This window comes from Schistocerca nitens, chromosome 12, assembly GCF_023898315.1.
Source record: "Schistocerca nitens isolate TAMUIC-IGC-003100 chromosome 12, iqSchNite1.1, whole genome shotgun sequence".
Taxonomy (NCBI): domain Eukaryota; kingdom Metazoa; phylum Arthropoda; class Insecta; order Orthoptera; family Acrididae; genus Schistocerca; species Schistocerca nitens.
The window spans coordinates 7,213,171-7,232,183 of NC_064625.1; the positions used below are offsets into that span (position 1 = coordinate 7,213,171).

The 19,013-nt window shown below is 44.5% G+C and overlaps 1 protein-coding gene across 2 annotated transcripts in view; it reads left to right on the forward strand.

The window, feature by feature from the left end:
• LOC126215063 (angiotensin-converting enzyme-like) overlaps positions 1-19,013 on the forward strand; it is a 240,769-nt gene that overhangs the window by 66,071 nt on the left and 155,685 nt on the right. The window contains exons 2-3 of one of the 2 annotated variants that reach the window (XM_049941712.1): positions 6,180-6,424; positions 18,284-18,448. In XM_049941712.1, coding sequence (XP_049797669.1) covers positions 6,185-6,424; positions 18,284-18,448 — 405 coding nt within the window. In that variant the 5' untranslated portion in view covers positions 6,180-6,184. Of the gene's footprint in view, positions 1-6,155; positions 6,425-18,283; positions 18,449-19,013 lie in introns of both variants that reach the window. The other variant, XM_049941713.1, reaches the window with a different exon arrangement.

The following is a 19,013-nucleotide window of genomic DNA, read 5'->3' on the forward strand; positions in this document are numbered from 1 at the left end:
GACTGCGCCTGTCTGTACAGACTAACCGTTGTGCATCCACACATCTTCCACGAGCTAATGAATACGCTTGGCTCGCTTCCTTTGATTTTCCTGCCGCACTTTCCTTTCTGCTGGCTGCGTACTCCAACTCGGCGGACTGTGTCGTCGGCCTAGCGGGCTTTCAAACTATACGAAAATAATGACATTTTGTGGCCCTCAACTGCGCACCCACACACTCAGAGTTGCAATATTAAAAGTCTTGGCTGGTTTCGTTGTCTAGGGGCTGCGATACGTAGTTGCCGCATTACAAGCCAAATAGTGCAGAGTCTACACTATACGATAAGAATACACACATGAATCGAATGGTTGACGCTTTCTATCACGTGGAAATCGCGAATTTTGAAAGTAACATATAAATTTATAAATGAAAGATGGCAATTAAATAGAATCTGCAGGTACTATTTTAACGACGTCAAATGATGACTACGATAGTAGAAGTCCTTTTGAGAATGCGGTATATTTCTGCCAAACACTTATTGGTGTCGGTGGTCCAGCAATTAAAAAAATATACAAGCTGAATAACAGGAAAACAATAGATTCCTACTGCACATAATATTCACTTCTAAACGAACACTACGCCTTCACTGTAGAAACCTCGGAAATTTCACAAGTCCGCACTGCGAAGTACTTCCATCCCTGGCGACCACGCGCAAACCGCTCCACACTCCCAAGCCTCTCTCGCGACCGTGTGTCCCTCTCGCCGTAACGTCGCAGCACTTCCCGTGTTCTGTCCCGTACTGCCCATCACTCCCTTCCATTCACTTCGGTAGTCGCCTCCCTTAGTAACGAGCGCTGTGATTGGCTAGAGCGCTCCCTCCAAGTCTGTAAACTAACGTACACTCACAAACACAAAACACTTTCGAAATACTGGATTTGCATTTAAATAACTTGAAATTAAATAAATATTCCTACGGCTGGACCATAAACACGCTCTAACACACATTATCAGATACATAAACAAATTAAATATACACTGCTGGCCACCGTAAATGCAGCACCCTGAAGGAAGCATCCGAATCAAGTGAAATTTACACCATGAGTTTGCAGCGATGAGATATGCAACTGATTAGAATTTCAGCGCAGACGCACATCACGCGCGCCTGTGGCGCCACCTCATAGCGCCATTTAAGGCTTGGCGATTTCGACGAGTGTACGTTCGGCACGTGTGTTTACCTTGTGGTTGTTTCACAAGACGATCAGTTATGCCTCGTAGACAACAGCGAACATCTTTTGATCAAGTATCCGAGTTCGACAGAGGAAGGATAGTGGCTTACCGAGATTGTGGATTATCATACAGAGAAATCGCTAGTCGTGTTGGACGAAACCAAACAACTGTAATGCGGATATGTGACCGTTGGATGCAGGAGGGTACGATGGACCGACGTGGTCGATCGCATTCACCTCGGTGCACCACTGCACGTGCTGATAGGCAAATTGTGCGCATGGCAGTGACGGATCGCTCAGTGACATCCCGAACCGTAGCACAGCACATTGCGTCTGTAACGCATCATCCAGTGTCTGCGCGTACCATTCGACGCCGTTTACAGCAGAGTGGTCTGTCCGCAAGACGTCCATTGCTTCGTCTACCATTGACGCAAAACCACAGACGTCTCCGTCGCCAATGGTGTGATGATAGACGGATGTGTACGGCGGAATGGAATGACGTTGTCTTTACTGACGAGGCACGCTTCTGTCTGCAGCACCACGATGGTCGGATTCGAGTGTGGAGACACCGTGGAGAGAGGATGCTGGACAGCTGAATTATGCACCGCCACACTGGTCTTGCACCGGGTATTATGGTATGGGGCGGTATTGGATATTACTCTCGCACGCCTCTAGTACGCATTGCCGGTACTTTAAATAGCCGGCGCTACATATCCGAGGTGCTGGAGCCAGTTGTCCTTCCTTACCTTCAGGGCTCGGCCACAGCCATATTTCAACAGGATAATGCGCGACCACACGTGGCACGCATTGTCCAAAGGTTCTTCGTCAATAACCAGATTGAATTGCTTCCCTGGCCGGCTCGCTCTCCGGAACTTTCGCCGATAGAAAACATGTGGTCCATGGTTGCTCAACGAGTGACCCAGATTACATCCCCAGCTGCCGCACCAGATGATCTTTGGAAACGTGTGGAAGCTGCTTGGGCTGCTGTACCCCAGGAACACATCCAACGTCTCTTTGACTCGATGCCGAGACGTGTGGCAGCGGTGATCTCCAACAATGGCGGCTACTCTGGCTACTGATTCTGGCAGGAACCACATGTCACAGACGTCTCTAAACGTAATCATTTGATACTTGGTCAACATGTTATCTACAAAATAAATATTGTTGTGCTACCTCTTGTCTTTCTTGGTGTTGCATTTACGGTGGCCAGCAGTGTACATATATCAAAGATACAGCAAGCAAAAGTGGGCCAGTAGCCTAATGTCTCTGTGCGTTCTAAAACACAGTAAATATTTAACCAATTTCTTCATATATAGTATATATCGCATATAAACAAAGACATAGATGAATAAATATATTTATAAGCATGCCGCTACCGTTTTTTGTGTAACTGTGTAGTACTTATTGCCTTTGACCTCCAATTACTCATGTACTATTCAAGTTACATGCCTGTAATTTTTACCAATTTAGGTTTACACTAATAGCTTTCTTAAGACACATAGATCGAAGAAATAGGATGAACCGTTTAGATTTTAGAAATTCGTTGCTGGGTGTTACTTGTATAATTTACCGTCAGATACTAAACTTTAAACTAATAAACACGTTGAAAATCTGATTACACCATCAGAATCGTCGTACAAATAATAGTAATGTACATGTTTCTTTTTGATGTATCATTATTCATCTGGCTACTATTAATTTCTGTGCTAACTGTGGAATGTCTGCCATTAAGGTTTCACAAAGTCCGCCATCTTTGGCCCTCACCAAAGCATTCCCAACCACGTGCCACGTGTTCGATGGACCACGCGCCGTGGCGACCCCTCTCGTCCGGCTAACTTTCGCCACCACGTGTTTGCTGCCGGGCCCCGTGTGGCCACTGCTTCCTCCGAACATAGAATACGAGGCGTGTTTTTTTAAATAAGTATCGTTTTGAAATTAAACAAAGACGTGCTAAGATATCTCGATAATTTTATTTTTTCATGAGAGCCTGTACCTTAGTCTACGCACTGACGCCATTACGGTCTAATTCGTTCTTGTCTACGTTGTGTACTGAGTGTCTAAGATGCCTCCGACAATCGTGAGCCCCGCTGACTGTGAAGTACGGGCACTTATAAGGCCTAAAAGGATCGATATTCATCGTGAGATCTGTGCAGTTTACGGAGAAAACATTATGAGTGATGGAATAGTAAGAAAGTGGGTGAGAGCGTTTAAAGGTGGCCGCACAAATGCGCATGATGAACAACGGAGTGGGCGTCCTTCGGTCGTTGATGAAAGTTTGGCGCAGGAAGTGAACATTAAGGTGAGAGAAAACAGACGCTTCGCGATTTCCTCCTTCCGGGATGACTTTCCTAATGTTTCTCGTAGTGTTTTGTATGGCATTGTGACCGAGCACTTGAATTACCGCAACTTGTGCGCACGTTGGGTACCGAAAATGTTGACGGATGTGCACAAAACCAAACGTTTAGACAGTGCATTGAGTTTCCTCGAGCGGTACGACAACGACGGTGATGATTTCTTAAGCCAATTTGTTACGGGCGATGAAACATGGGTGGCCTACGTCACACCAGAATCAAAGCAACACTCCGTGGAAGTTGAGCATCGTTTTCCTGCAAGACAATGCCCGTCCAAATGTGGCGAATCAGACCAAAGATCTGATCACGTCTTTTTGATGGGAAACTCTAGATCATCCTCCGTGAAGCCCCGATCTTGCGCCCAGTGACTACCATCTGTTCCTGCACTTGAAGAAACACCTGGGCGGTCAGCGTCTTCGAGACGATTACAAAGTCAAAACAGTGATGATGCAGTGGTTAACAAGTCAGGCGGCAGACTTCTATGAGGAGGGTATTCAGAAACTGGTACAACTTTATGACAAGTGCCTCAATATTGACGGAAATTATGCAGAAAAGTAGACAAAGTTACAGGCTTTAGTGTAAAAATAAAATTGAGATATCTTAGCACGTCTTTTTTTTAATTTCAAGACGGTACTTACTTAAAAAACACGCCTCGTATTTTCAGGGCGCCACGACTCGCCCGATACCTCACAGCCTCACCCACATGTCAAATATTGGCTCGCTTCCTGCTTCCGCCTCTCTCACGCATGACTTGAATTTGCCTGTGGTACTGTGACTGAGTTTCAATAATCTTTTTTTCTAATTTCTACATCCTAACTATTCTGTGCTCTAAGCAACTAAAACACACACACACACACACACACACACACACACACACACACACAGTTTTACAATATGTATGTATGTATTATCATGGAGAGATGACATTCTTAGCCACATATATAATAGCTCTCTGAAGCAGGGTATTTTCCCAGCTAGACTGAAGTATGCCATTGTTATACCACTGCATAAAAAAGGGGATACGTCCGATGTCAACAACTACCGCCCAAGCTCTCTTCTGACTGCCTTATCCAAAATTCTTGAAAAAGTAATGTATTGTAGAGTAGCTTCACACCTTTGTAAAAATAAAGTTTTAACAAAATGTCAGTTTGGTTTCCAGAAGGGTTTTTCAACGGAAAATGCTGTATATAGTTTCACTAATGAAATATTAAATGCTCGGAGTAACCGGAAGTCACGCGTTGGGATTTCTTGTGATCTATCAAAGGCTTTTGATTGTGTAAATCATGGAATAATTCTAGATAAGCTTAAGTGCTGTGGTATGAATGGGACAGTGCTCAAATGGCTTAAATTATACCTAACTGGAAGAGTGCAGAAAGTTGAAATAAACAGTTCAGATAATAGGCAAAAAACTGGTGATTTCTCAAACTGGGGAACAATCAAGAATGGGGTGCCGCAAGGTTCGGTCTTGGGTCCTCTGCTGTTCTATATATTAATGACTTGCCATTCTATATTCACGAAGATGCAAAGCTGGTACTTTTTGCCGATGATACAAGTATAGCTATCAAACCCGACAGACAAGAATTAACTAGTGAAATTGTAAACGATGTTTTTCAGAAAATCGTTAAGTGGTTCTCTGCAAATGGGCTCGCATTAAACATTGACAAAACACAGTATATACAGTTCCACACAGTAAATGGAATGACCCCATTAATAAATATAGATTTCGATCAGAAATCGGTAGCTAGAATATTCAAAATTTCTGGGTGTATGCATTGATGAGGGGTTGAACTGGAAAAAACCCAGTGAGGATCTGCTGAAACGTTTGAGTTCAGCTACTTACGCTATTAGGGTCATTGCAAATTTTGGTGATGTACATCTGAGTAAATTAGCTTACCACGCCTATTTTCATTCTCTGCTTTCGTATGGCATCACATTCTGGGGTAACTCATCATTGAGTAAAAGAGTGTTCATTGCACAAAAGCGTGTAGTAAGAATAATTGCTGGAGCTCATCAAAGATCATCCTGCAGACACTTATTTACAGAGCTAGAAATCTTCACTGTAGCCTCACAATATATATATTCACTTATGAAATTTGTTATTAACAATCCCAACGAATTCAAAAGTAATAGCATTGCACATGGCTACAACACTAGGAGAAAGGATGATCTTCACTACTCGAGGTTAAATGTAACTTTGGCTCAGAAGGGGGTAAATTACGCTGCCACAAAAGTCTTTGGTCACTTACCTAATAGCATGAAAAGTCTGACAGATAGCATACAGCGTTTAAAAGGAAATTAAAAGAATTTCTTAATGACAACTCCTTCTACTCATTAGATGAATTTTTGGATATAGTAAGTGGGTAATTTCCCAACCTCCACACACACACACACACACACACACACACACACACACACACACACACACACACACACACACACACACACACACACACACAAATAAAAAAAAATTGTCCTGTAATATTTTGTCTAATGTAATATCTTGTATAGACACCTTTTATTAACCTGACGCGTTCCACATCATTACGAAGTGTCGTATTCATGATCTATGGAACAAGTACTAACCTAATCTAATCTAATCAGTGCGGTGTTTGGTGTTGTCCTCAGAGACGATGACGTGCAGCACGAGGATCCGCCCCCGCGTGGCGGCGCTGCTGCAGCTGCTGCTGGTGGCCGCCCCTGGATACGGACCGGCCGCCGAGGCCCAGCTGTACCCCGGCCAGTACCAGTACCAGGACGAGTACCAGGGGCCGGGCTACTACCCGCCGGGCTACCAGGAGCGCGAGCCGCCGTACGAGGTGGTGCCGCCGCCGGCGCCGCCCGCAGCGCCCAACGGCACGGCCGGCGTCGAGGTGAGTAGCCGGGACAGTACGACACCCACATCCCCAGTACAGCCCGCCCCGCTACCAGGCCGGCTGGGGCGGGGCTCGTCACGGTGTTGGGTACTCGCGGAACTGAGAAGCTCCGGTCCCAGTGTGTTGGCAGACTACACCAGAACGGGTGGCGAGTATTCAGCACCACACTGCAGCGTCCGACTCCGACCCAGTTATCATCAAATTTTCTCCTCCTTTTTTTGAATCATCATCCCTCTGACTGCTCTGATGCGGCCGCCACGACTTCCTTTCCTGTGCAACCCTCTCCAACCTACGTCGTCAATCATTTGTTTTGATGTTTTCCAACCTGTGTCTTCCTGTACAGTTTTTACCCTGTACATCTCCCTCTAATACCGTGCAAGTTCAAAGCTTTAAGCACGGCTGCTCGGTTCAGTGGCCGTTTCTAAATTAAAATTGAAACAAATGAGCCCTCGGTCACTATTATTTTTAGTCTTATTGACCAGGTTGCAACACTTCTAAGAGTGCCTCCATCAGAATTAAAACAATTAAAATGGCCTATAACATAGTTGCAAATTTATAGCAAAAGACAAAAATGGTTCAAATGGCTCTGAGCACTATGGGACTTAACTTCTAAGGTCATCAGTCCCCTAGAACTTGGAACTACTTAAACCTAACTAACCTAAGGACATCACACACACCCACGCCCGAGGCAGGATTCGAACCTGCGACCGTAGCGGTCGCGCGGTTCCAAACTGAAGCGCCTAGAACCGCTCGGCCACACCGGCCGGCTAGGAAAAGACATTTTTTTATACAAAAAGTGTAAGTACTGACTAACAATAAAAGACAGAGGCAGTACTTACATGTCACATATAAAATAATTAACAGGCCAGAAGGGTTTGTCACAAGATATATAAAAAGGAATGCGTGAAGGCGAGCCACTAAGGGCTGCTCGTACCTCTACAGCCCTAGGCTGCAACGGATTGAGGCGCCCGCGTTAACAAGTGCGGCCAGGTGAACGTGACATTGCCACCTAGTAGCCACACGTACAACTTGGCTACTTGACATTCAAGTGCAGACACTTCAAAATCATAGTGAATATTGTTCAATGCGTAATGTAAAAATCAATATTTTATTTAACAGCGAGAGATAAAGTAACATTTTGTCTACAGTTTGAAGCATAAAAACGTCATTATAGAAGCTACAGGAACGGCTGAATGACACAGCTTGTAGAAACCGATATAACATGAAATACAGCCAATAAACCATTTAATAAATGAAAAAGATGGAAAAACATTTCGGTAAACTGCACAAGGAGACCCGAAATTAAATGTGAAGTAACGGTGAAACGTCCCCTTAGAAAAATTACGAAAATGACAGTCCTGGAAAACCTCTTACGTTATTTGATTTTCAAACAACTCAGCAAAACTGAACGTACTCAGACATTTCTCTTTTTACCTATACTGATCATCACTAAACTGACACACAATATTTTTTTAGCGCAACGCAATCTGACTTTCAATAATCCCTACAAAAGAATGGCCCTGACTAATAATAACCTATACCTTTCATGAATCACTTACCTCACAAAAATCTTCGTTACTCGAACTACTGCAATACAGCGAGCGCCAATACTGCCAGCTAAATAAAAGATTCTAACCACTGAAGGCACTAGCTACTGATGGGCATAGTTAGCAAATGAAAGATTTTGATAGAGAACAAACAGTGTATTTACCTTAATAATGTTCATGACATCCATATTTACAAATTTCCTTTTTCTGGAGGACACACGTCCAGATCATCCGCTCTCAAAACTCGGCCATCTCTCTCCCCACATCCTCCACTGCTGGCGGCTCACCTCCAACTGCGCAACGCTACGCGCTGTTAACAGTCACCTGTCCACTACAATAGAGAATATTACAACAATGCCGACCAGCCACAGATTGCACACAGCACAGTCAGCGATTTTCATACAGCACTAGGTGGCGTTACCAACATAAAAACCTAAACACCCTCTTACAACGGCTTTATATCGTTGAAGAAATTTTTATTGTGCAACTGCAGCTGTTCATTGAGAATGAGACTATAATTTCGAGAAAGATGTTTAAAAATCTGTAATTCTTCCAGAGTATCTCATTTACGCCCTTCTCGGTGTGCAAAATTTTGATATCGCAAATAGCTTTAGGCGCGTGACCTGCAATCAGAAGATGCTCGGCAAAAGACGAATTTTGGGGGCTAGTGCCATTTTTTTCTTAAAAGGTGTTCTTTATACCTGCTTGTAAAGGCACGTCCTGTTTGTTCTACGTAGTAAGAAGAGCAGGTATCGCAGACAATCTTATAGACGCCAGAACTTCCTAAAGGGGAACGAATCGATTTTAAATTATGAATAAAGTTTTTTTCAGATTATTATTTGTAGAAAATGCAACGTTGCAGTTGTATTTATTACGAAGAAGGCGTTGGATCTGCTAGGAGATGGGTCCCACGAAAGTAACAGAGATACATATTGTTTGGGTTAGGTTCAATGTTACAGGTGGCGTACGTAGTAACTCTTTTAGTAGTTTCCTTTTTAAGGATATCATCTACTATGCTTGGTTTATACTCGTTATTAACTGCTATCGTTTTGAGTAAACTGATTTCGTCGTTGAACTTTTCTTTCGAAAGTGGAATGGAAGTACCTTCGGTGAATAGCAGAATGAAAGAAAGCTTTTATATGAGACTGTGGATGAATGGAAGACGCAGGTACGATCTGATCAGTATATGTTTGTTTACGAAAAATATTGAATGAGATTTTGTTGTCTTCTATTTTAAGGGTCAAGTTAAGAAAGTGTAATTGGCGGGCCTCGTTTTCAAGTTCGATGGGGAAAGATATTTTCTCATGGAGGTCACTCAAGAGGTTAAAAATACGGTAAATGCCATCAGCAGGTCCGTTGTAGATGATTAAAATATCGTCAACGTATCTGAAACTGGAGAGAATGCCTTATGATGTAGCTGAAAAACACTTTAAAAAATTTTCCTTCTAGAGAGTTAATGAAAATATTGGCAAGAATACCAACTAAGGGATTTCCCATAGCGAGACCGTCGGATTGCTGGTACAATTGTTCATTAAATTCAAAATAGTTATACTTGACTACGGCTGTGATTCGTTCATCTGAAAAATCTTTTTTAAAATGACGTTATTTTCTACGATTGTAAGCGTTTCCTGTACAATGACATTAGTATAAAGATTTTTGATGTCTAATGAAAACAACTTGGTGTCTGAACTGCATTCTAAATTTGTTTTTTGGAATAAGGCGTGGCTATTGGGTACGGAACAATTGTTCTCGAAAACGAATGATTTTTTTCAGAATTTCATGCGGAAATTTGGCCAAATCATGGTAAGCGCTATTCATACTGTTAGTAATAGGGCGTATCGGGTGGTTAGGTTTGTGGATATTAAATTGAGACCGAAGTTTTGGGGGCTGAGGGTTCATGTTGATGAGCATTTTATTCTAAAAAGGTTTGATAGAAATTTTGCGTTATTGATGGCTGACCTGACTTCTCTTTGTGACTAAAGCCCTTCTGGCCTGTTAATTATTTTATATGTGACATGTAAGTACTGCCTCTGTCTTTTATTGTTAATCAGTAATTACACTTTTTGTATAAAAATGTATTTTCCTATAAATTCTGATGAAGGCACTCTTAGAAGTGTTGAAACCTGGTCAATAAGACTAAAAATAAGTGACCTAGGGCTCATTTGTTAATTTTAACCATGGAAGTTACTCCCTGACGTCTTGACAGACGTCCTACTATTCGGCCCCCTCTTCTTGTCAGTGTTTCCCATATATTCCTTTCCTCGCCGATTCTGCGTACAACCTTCTGATTCCTTAGCTCGTCAGTTCACATAATTTTCAACGTTCTTCTAGAGCGGCACATCCCAAATGCTTAGATTCTGTTCCGGTTTACCTGCAGTCTATGTCTCACTGCCATGCGATGCTGTTCTCAGAAATTTCTTCCTCAAATTAACGTGTCTTGGGCAGGAATGCCGTTTTTGCCAGCGCTAGTCTATTTCTTATGTCCTTGTAGCTCCGTCCGTCATGGGGTATTTTGCTGTCCAGGTAGCAGAATTCCTTAACTTCGTCTACTTCGTGATCCCAAGCTTGATGTTCAGTTTCACGCTGTTCTCATGTGTGCTACTTCTCGTTACTTTCGTCTTTCTTCAATTTACCCTCAATCCATATTCTGTACTGTTTAGATTGTTCACTCCATTCAAGAGATCCTGTAATTCCACTTCACTTTCACCTACGATAGCAATGTCATCAGTGAATGTTGTCCTTTCACCCAGGGTTGCCATTCCACTCTTTGACCTTTCTTTTATTTTCGTCATTACTTCTTCGATGTGCATGTTGAACAATAGGGGTGAGACACGGCGTGCCCGTTTTAAGCCATTTTTAATCTAAGCACTTCGGTTTTCGTCACCCTATCTTATTCTTTCTGCATGGTTCTATAACTTCCTCCTCTTTTACTCAGAATTTGGGAATATCTTGTCCCATTTTACATTACGAAACGCTTTCTCCATGTCTAAAAGTCCTATGACCAGATGTTGCTTTTTTCCCCAGTCTTGCTTCCGTTATCAACCACGACGTCGTGGTACCTTTACTTTTCCTACAGCTGAACTAATCTTTATCTAAAAGATCCTCAGTTCTCTTTTCCATCCTTCTTTATATTATTCTTGGTTGATTTGGGGGAGGGGACCAAAAGCAAGGTCATCGCTCCTATATATTATTCTTGTTAGAAACTTGCATGCATGAGCTCTTAAACTGATTGTGTGATAATTCTCACACACTTTCAATCTTCGGAATACTCCTTATCAGCGACCTCAGTAGTCAGTAGACATCGTGTTAGATCAGAATGGGACGCTCCGCGAAACTCACGGACTTAGAACGTGTTGAGGTGATTGGGTGTCACTTGAGTCATACGTCTGTACGCGAGATTTCCACACTCCTATACATCCCTAGGTCCACTGTTTCCGATGTGATAGTGAAGTGGAAACGTGAAGGGATACGTACTGCACAAAAGTGTACAGGCCGACCTCATCTGTTGACTGTCAGGGACGGCTTACAGTTGAAGAGGCTCGTAATGTGTAACAGGCAGACATCTATCCAGACCATCACACTTGAATTCCAAATTGCATCAGGATTCATTGCAAGTACTACGAGAGGTGGGAGGTGAGAAAACTTGGATTTCATGGTCAAGTGGCTGCTCATAAGCCACACATCACGCCGGCAAATGCCAAACGACGCCTCGCTTGGTGTAAGGAGCGTAAACGCTGGACGATTGAACAGTGGGAAAACGTTCTGGGGAGTGACGAATCACGGTACACATGTGGCGATCCGATGGCAGGGTGTGGGTATGGCGAATGCCCGGTGAACTTCATCTGCCAGCGGATGTAGTGCTAACAGTAAAATTCGGAGGCGGTGGTGTTACGGTGTGGTCGTGTTTTTCGTGGATGAGCTTGCACCCTTTGTTGTTTTGCGTGGCATTATCACAGCACAGGCCTACATTGACATTTTAAGCACCTTCTTGCTTCCCACTGTTGAAGAGCAATTAGGGGATGGCGATTGCATCTTTCAACACGATCGAGCACCTGTTCATAATGCACGCCATCTGAATAGTATAGAACACCTTTCTGATGTTTTGGAACGCCAACTTCGTGACAGGTCTCACCGACCGACACCGATACCTCTCCTCAGTGCAGCGCTCGGTGAAGAATGGGCTGCCATTCCCCAAGAAACCTTCGAGCACTTTTGAACGTATGCCTGCGAGAGTGGAAGCTGTCATCAAGGGTAAGGGTGGGCCAACACCATACTGAATTCCAGCATTACCGATGGAGGGCGCCACGAACTTGTAAGTCATTTTCAGTCAGGTGTCCGGATACTTTTGATCACATAGTGTACATATCCAACGACACGCGTGGGGACTCAGTTACTGTCCTTGTCGACCACGTTGCACCCGAAAGTAAGTTAGTAGCACTTCTTTACGAGAGGATAATGTTTCCGTTTTTGCTGTTTGAGTTGCTTCCGCTATACAATAACAATTTGCGCTGTTTACACAGGTACGGACGTTCTTTGATAATTTTTTATGGGGATGGGTTATAGATATCAATGTCAAATTTGGTCAAAATGTTTATTAATATTTCCTCTACAAACTGAAATTTTTTCGACCGAAAATGTCAAAGAGCAAAGGCGGAAGTGCCGTCGGAACGAAACAAAATTTCAATGTAGACCTCCACACGCGATATGTCACAGGTCAGCCGGCTCGTCTGAAATCAAAATTGAGTTGACGTTAGCGAAGTATATAAGATTCTTTAGGAGTTCTACCTCACTTAAGTTATTTGGACCATAGGAAACAAAATGGCTGCCATTTGAAAAAAATAGTTTTTTTTCATCGATGTTTCGACTTCGTCGGCCAAGTAAAAATATTTATAGTTGATGGATCGGAATAATAGTGGCACAACTCATAGACAATTCAGTTAGATTAGTAGGAAGCAATCACGTGAATCTGTTCAGTAGATATGAAGTTACCATACTGCGCGATAAAAAAAAGTCATTTCGGGAAAAACGCGTGTATTATTATGCAATCTGCTATTCCGGATCTATAAACTAGTCCTTCCTCTTCCTCATAGAGGGCATTGTGCTCGATCTGGGCCATCCTGCGCTGCTCCAGAGCCGCTCGTACGGCCGGTGACAAACGGTTTTCGGCCGCTTGAATCCGGTGGTCGTCCGAATGATTGGCGAACTGCGTGGAATAGACTCCCAGGGTGACGTCCATCATTGTCATGGTCTTCATAATTGCTGAATACGCTTCGTTGAAGCTGCTCACTGCCAGGGAAGTCGCAATCTCCACAGTTTTCGCACCAGAATGCAAATGCTTGGGGGCTAACTTCCAAACACACGCGTTCAAACTTTAATTTGAATTTTGTATTTGCTCCCAAGCACCGGTACAATAACTCGTCTTCCGGAAGGGGCTCGTAGATCGGATGAATCACTTTGTGAACTTCTTTGGAGAGCGGCTGGTCGTGTTGGTATTCGTCCAGATGTCCGGTAGCCTCTGGAATGCGCCACTTGCACCAACCAGTTTCCCCAGCCGGACAATTTTGCTGTTGTGGGTGGTCATCCGTCGAACACTTGTGGAAGTACGTTGCCCAAATTGCCTTCTTCATCTGTTCCACCGAATTGGAATGCCGTCGGATTGCCAAGCCGTAGTACGTCGTAAGCTCCTTAATCACTTTAGTCATGGGCAAGCACATAGAATAATTTTTCGGGGCTACAAAGTCCAAATTCCCGAAAAAAAAAACTGGTGCCTGAAAAACGTAGATTTCAGGCAGGTGCATTTATTTGTTCATCGCCAATAACAAACATTTCCATTCCGTATTCGGAAAAACCGTCCGTTAGTCTGACCACTCGACCTGTTGCGCTGCCATTCATGTACAGCATTCCAGGGGGCGTTTTCCAACAGGATAACGCTCGCCGACATACCGCTGTTATAACCGAACGTGCTCTACAGACCCCCGACGTGTTGCCTCGGGCTGCTCGATTTCCTGATCTGTTTCCAATCGAGCACGTATGGGACATTATCGGTCGACAACTCCAGCGTCCTACCCAAACGACATTAACCGTCCGTGTGTTGCCCAACCAAGTGCGACTGGCGTGGCACTCTATCCCACAAACTGACGTCTGGCACCTGTACAACAGAATGCGTCCATCTTTAGATGCTTGCATTCGGCTTTCTAGCGGTCACACCGCTCATTAATTTGACATTTGACATTTGACATTTGCAGTGCCTAATTTCACGCTTACATTAACCTATGATCTTGCAGTATTAATCCGTTGAAAATGTCACCTAGACAAACGTTTCCTGAAATTCCATTACTCTACATCAATTACTTTTTGCTGTTGTTGCTATCAGTAATTTCGTTACTCTTTAACAACCGTACTTCCAAAATACATTACTTAATCCACAGGAGAATAACGAATATATCAAGCGTTTTCAAGCATTTCGATTGATAGAGGGTTGCATGTCGGTAGGAAAAGGAGTCCGACAGCCCAACGCTGATTGCGTTTACTAATTCCGCACCCACGACTTAAAAAAGAACGCCATTTACAATCTCTCTATCACAATAGTCGTTGCTCAGTGCTATAGACATAATGTCTCTTCTGAAGTTACTTCGCCGTCTGCCTCTGAAAGTGGTGCCGGCGTCATTTGGACGCGTTCCGGAGGACCGTGGTATCAGCGGGCAGCTCTCCCGGCAGCTGGCGCTGTTGTCGAGCATGCCATCACTACTCCTCATTCGTTTTATTATTATTTTTTTTTTTAGTCTGTTATGCATCGCGTATTCATAGAGCTTGCTGATGTTATTTATTTCTTCCAATGAAGGTCAGTTTCCTTACAGGTATATTTTTTATTTTATTTTAACATCTCTCTCATGTACGTACAGTCGACTTGAAGACAATCTCTCGTGTTCAGGTACCTGTTAGGCGTGCTTCTTCAATCGAACGCCGTTTCGTACCTTTTCAGTTTCGACTGACAGAATAGTGAATGCGGTTTTGTCAAATAAAGGCTTGTCGGAGACCGTGACGTATGAAATAAGCTGTTGATTCTGTACAGCAACCAGCAACTGTTTTGACCCACACTGTCCAGCTATGTGGGAGACGCATTGTCAGTGTCACCGTTGATGCAATGACAGTTACCTCACTTGGGGCATTCGATTCGTGAAGCACGCCTAACAGGTATCTAAGGTGAGGCAGCGCTGTTTTGAAGTCGAAGGTACGTAAATGAGATAAGCAGAATAAAAAAAAAATACTTGGGTAAGACATGGAAACGAAGTCTTTTGCGACGGCACTTATATGTAAAACATTCTCGGTTTTCTTGCCGCGTCACTTCGGGATAAAATCTCAAGCTTTCGACGATGGCTACCACAGCAGCAGTGAAAGTCAGTTGCTCCTGACGATGACGATGGATGTAATCGTCGAAAACTTGAGATTTTATCCCGAACTGACGCGGCAAGAAAACCGAGAATGTTTTACATAGATCTGTAAGGTAATTAATTTTCATTAGAATAACGTGCTACCCGTTCCAGTTCTGCCACCGAGGGAAGTTCCCTACCAGTACCGAGAATTGAACTGGGGTCGTTAGTATAGGAGTTGGATCTTCTCGGCAGTATATAGATCCTCTGGTAGTGTGCAAAAGGTAAGAACGGAAGTAACTTTCTCATATTGTATCAGTGCCAAGTCATGTGGTTCCACCAAACATGGACCGTGCATACAAACAAGTGGTACTGTGTAGCGCAGAAGATAACTGAAAGAAATGCGCAGTGAAACGACAGTTTTATTCAAAGACAATTGGAGTGAAGTCACAGCGATTTATGAAGGTGTACGGGACGTTAAGAAATGCCGGGCATGATACTTAATAGAGAGTGTGAGTTCCGCGGTCGGCAATGGATGCTGTGCAAGGTGCTCCCATGCTGGCCACAAAACTGGTAGGGAGTTGCTGTGGTAGGGCAGGGCGCTCCGTTCCTCCAGCAGGGCGGCTGACAGCTGCTGGAAGGTCGGTGGTGCCACTGGACGGGCTGCAGGACGTCTCTCCAACCCACCTCACACGTGCCCGATGGGATTTAACTCTGGCCAACGGGTAGACAGGTCCATTCGGCGAATACCGTCTGTTCCCCAGAGATCCTGCACCTGCGTTGTTCGATGCGGTCGCGCATTGTTGTCCATAAAATTGAACACAGGGTCGGACGCACCCCTGACAAGACACCCACGGGGAAAGCGTAAAGTGTCGCAATAACTTTGACATCGTTTTAAAAGTTCTGGAGGTCAATATGCCAATGCAACATTATGCCTCCGCGCACCCTAACACCCGGACCACCAAAATGATCACGTTGGGCGATGTTCCTGAGTGCAATGCATGGCCCCCATTTCGCCGTATGAGGGTACGTTTAGTATTGTCTGCTACGGTCGGTGTGGTGGTCCATGTGTTACGTTGCCTGGGCATGCCGACCTCCAAACCTTTAGACGCGGTACACTCACGGATCAGCTTCATTGTGACACTGTACTCCTTCCCCACGTGCGACTTTTCAGTGTTGCACGCGGCCCTAACATCACGTTCCTGACAATGCGCGACGGCATCAAACACGGCAGGTGCTGGAGCTCTCGGAACGAGAGGATATTCCGCAAGTGAATTGCCTTACTGGTTTTCTCGACTTCAGTCCCATCGAGAATGTATGGGATGCGTTGGGAAGGCGTATGGGAGCACGTCGCAGAGCATGCGTTGTCTTCAGTGGCCATCACACATCCCATTAAACACCATAACTCGCCTCTTCTAATGTCCAGAGGACTATCATAAATCGCTGTCAATTGAGAGTAATTACACACTTTGAATGGAAGTGCCTTCTCTGTTTGCCGCATTGCGTATTCTTTCTGTTGCCTTCTCTACTGTATTGTACTGTACCGATCGTTTTGTGTATCGTCCAGGTTTCATCGAGGATGTTACTTGGCCTTGACACATCATGCAAATGCTACTTTCATCCTTAAGTTTATAATGAGTTCTGCTGCTTTAGTGCACGGTTTTGTGGCTATGAAGAGACAGACGAACATTACGCAGTATCCTTAAAGACGCTGTTGCTGAAAACCTTCAGGTGTCTGGCGTTCCCCAAGGTAGTCTTATAGGCACTTTGCTGTTCCTTATCTATATAAACGATTTGGGAGACAACCTGAGCAGCCGTCTCAGGTTGTTTGCAGATGACGCTGTCGTTTATCGACTGGTAACGTCATCAAAAGATCAAAACGAATTGCAAAACGTTTTAGAAAAGATATCTGTATGGTGCCAAAACTGACAGTTAACCCTAAATAACGAAAAGTGTGAGGTCTTCCACATGAGTGCTAAAAGGAACGCGTTAAACTTCGGTTACACGATAAATCAGTCTAATCTAAAAGCCGTAAATTCAACTAAATATCTAGGTATTACAATTACGAACAACTTAAATTGGAAGGAACACACAGAAAATATTGGGGGCAAGGCTAACCAAAGACTGCGATTTTTTGGCAGGACACTTAGAAAATGTAAAGGATCTACTAAGGAGACTGCCTACACTACGGTTGTCCATCCTCTTTTAGAATACTGCTGGGCGGTGTGGCATCCTTACCATATAGGACTGACGGAGTACATCGAAAAAGTTCAAAGAAAGGCAGCACGTTTTGTATTATCGTGAAATATGGAAGAGACTGTCACAGAAATGATACAGGATTTGGGCTGGACATCACTACAAGAAAGGCGTTTTTCGTTCCGACGGAATCTTCTCACAAAATTTTAATCACCAACATTCTCCTCAGAATGCGAAAATATTTTGCTGACACCGACATACATAGGTCGGAAGGATCACCACGATAAAATAAGGGAAATCAGAGCTCGTACGGAAACATATAGGTGTTCATTCTTTGCGCGCGCTATACGAGATTGGAATAATAGAGAATCGTGATGGTCGTTCGATGAACCCTCTTCCAGGTACGTAAACGTTATTTGCAGAGTATCTATTAGATGTAGGTGTCTGATGGTGGTCAGTAACAGTCTAAATGGATAACAGTAATATTTTGAGAGCAGCTTGTCGTGCCGTACCGTGACTTTCGACACAAATACCTGCAAGGTTTGGGACACCCATCACTGAAAGCGTTTCAAAAGCTTTTTTTTTTTTTTTTTATTTTTCATTTTCGTGTGGTCCCCCGATGTTCCGATATCTCCTTGCACCATGTTTGCTCTGCTCCACGTGTTGTGCAGCCTCTGACCCAGTTGTTCCAGGAAGGACAGGCGCCTGCAGTCGGCTTATTACTGGTGTTGTTGTTACGGCAGGTGGTGTACGCGGGGGTGGAGAACCGGATGCCGGCGCTGGGCCGGCAGGAGCTGCCGCTGCTGCTGGACGCCATCGACGTGGAGTCGTCCCAACAGTGCACCCGGCACGTCACCGCACAGTGGCGCTACGAGACAGACGTCAACCCCGCCACGCAGGCCGCCGCGGTGAGTCAACACTCAACGGTACGGCGTTAATGGCCGGGAGACCCCGTCTGGGCTTCTTCCACCGTCTACTGCAGGTCTTCCTATTTGAAACCACTTCGGCGACTTCCTCGTCGATGGTGATCAACAATGGTGAACGGACAGCACAAAACCCACTCCCCGAGCTGCCGACCGGCAATCGAAGCCGGGACCCCCCACGTAGCAGTCAACCGCGCTGTCCAGTCACGAGGAGAACCCGGCAAGTGTCATAACCCGATTTCGCTGAAACTTCGCTCGTTAGAGGAGCGGTCGAAATAAACGAAGCCATGTCTCAGGTTTCCAGAATGAAAGTTTCACTCTGCAGCGGAGTGTGCGCTGATATGAAACTTCCTGGCAGATTAAAACTTTGTGCCGGACCGAGACTCGAACTCGGGACCTTTGCCTTTCGCGGGCAAGTGCTCTACCAACTGAGATACTCAAGCACGACTCACCTTGCAGAAGAGCAACGTTCGCAGGAAAGCTTCTGAAGAGTTTGGAAGGTAGGAGACGAGGTACTGACAGAAGTAAAGCTGTGAGGACGGGGCGTGAG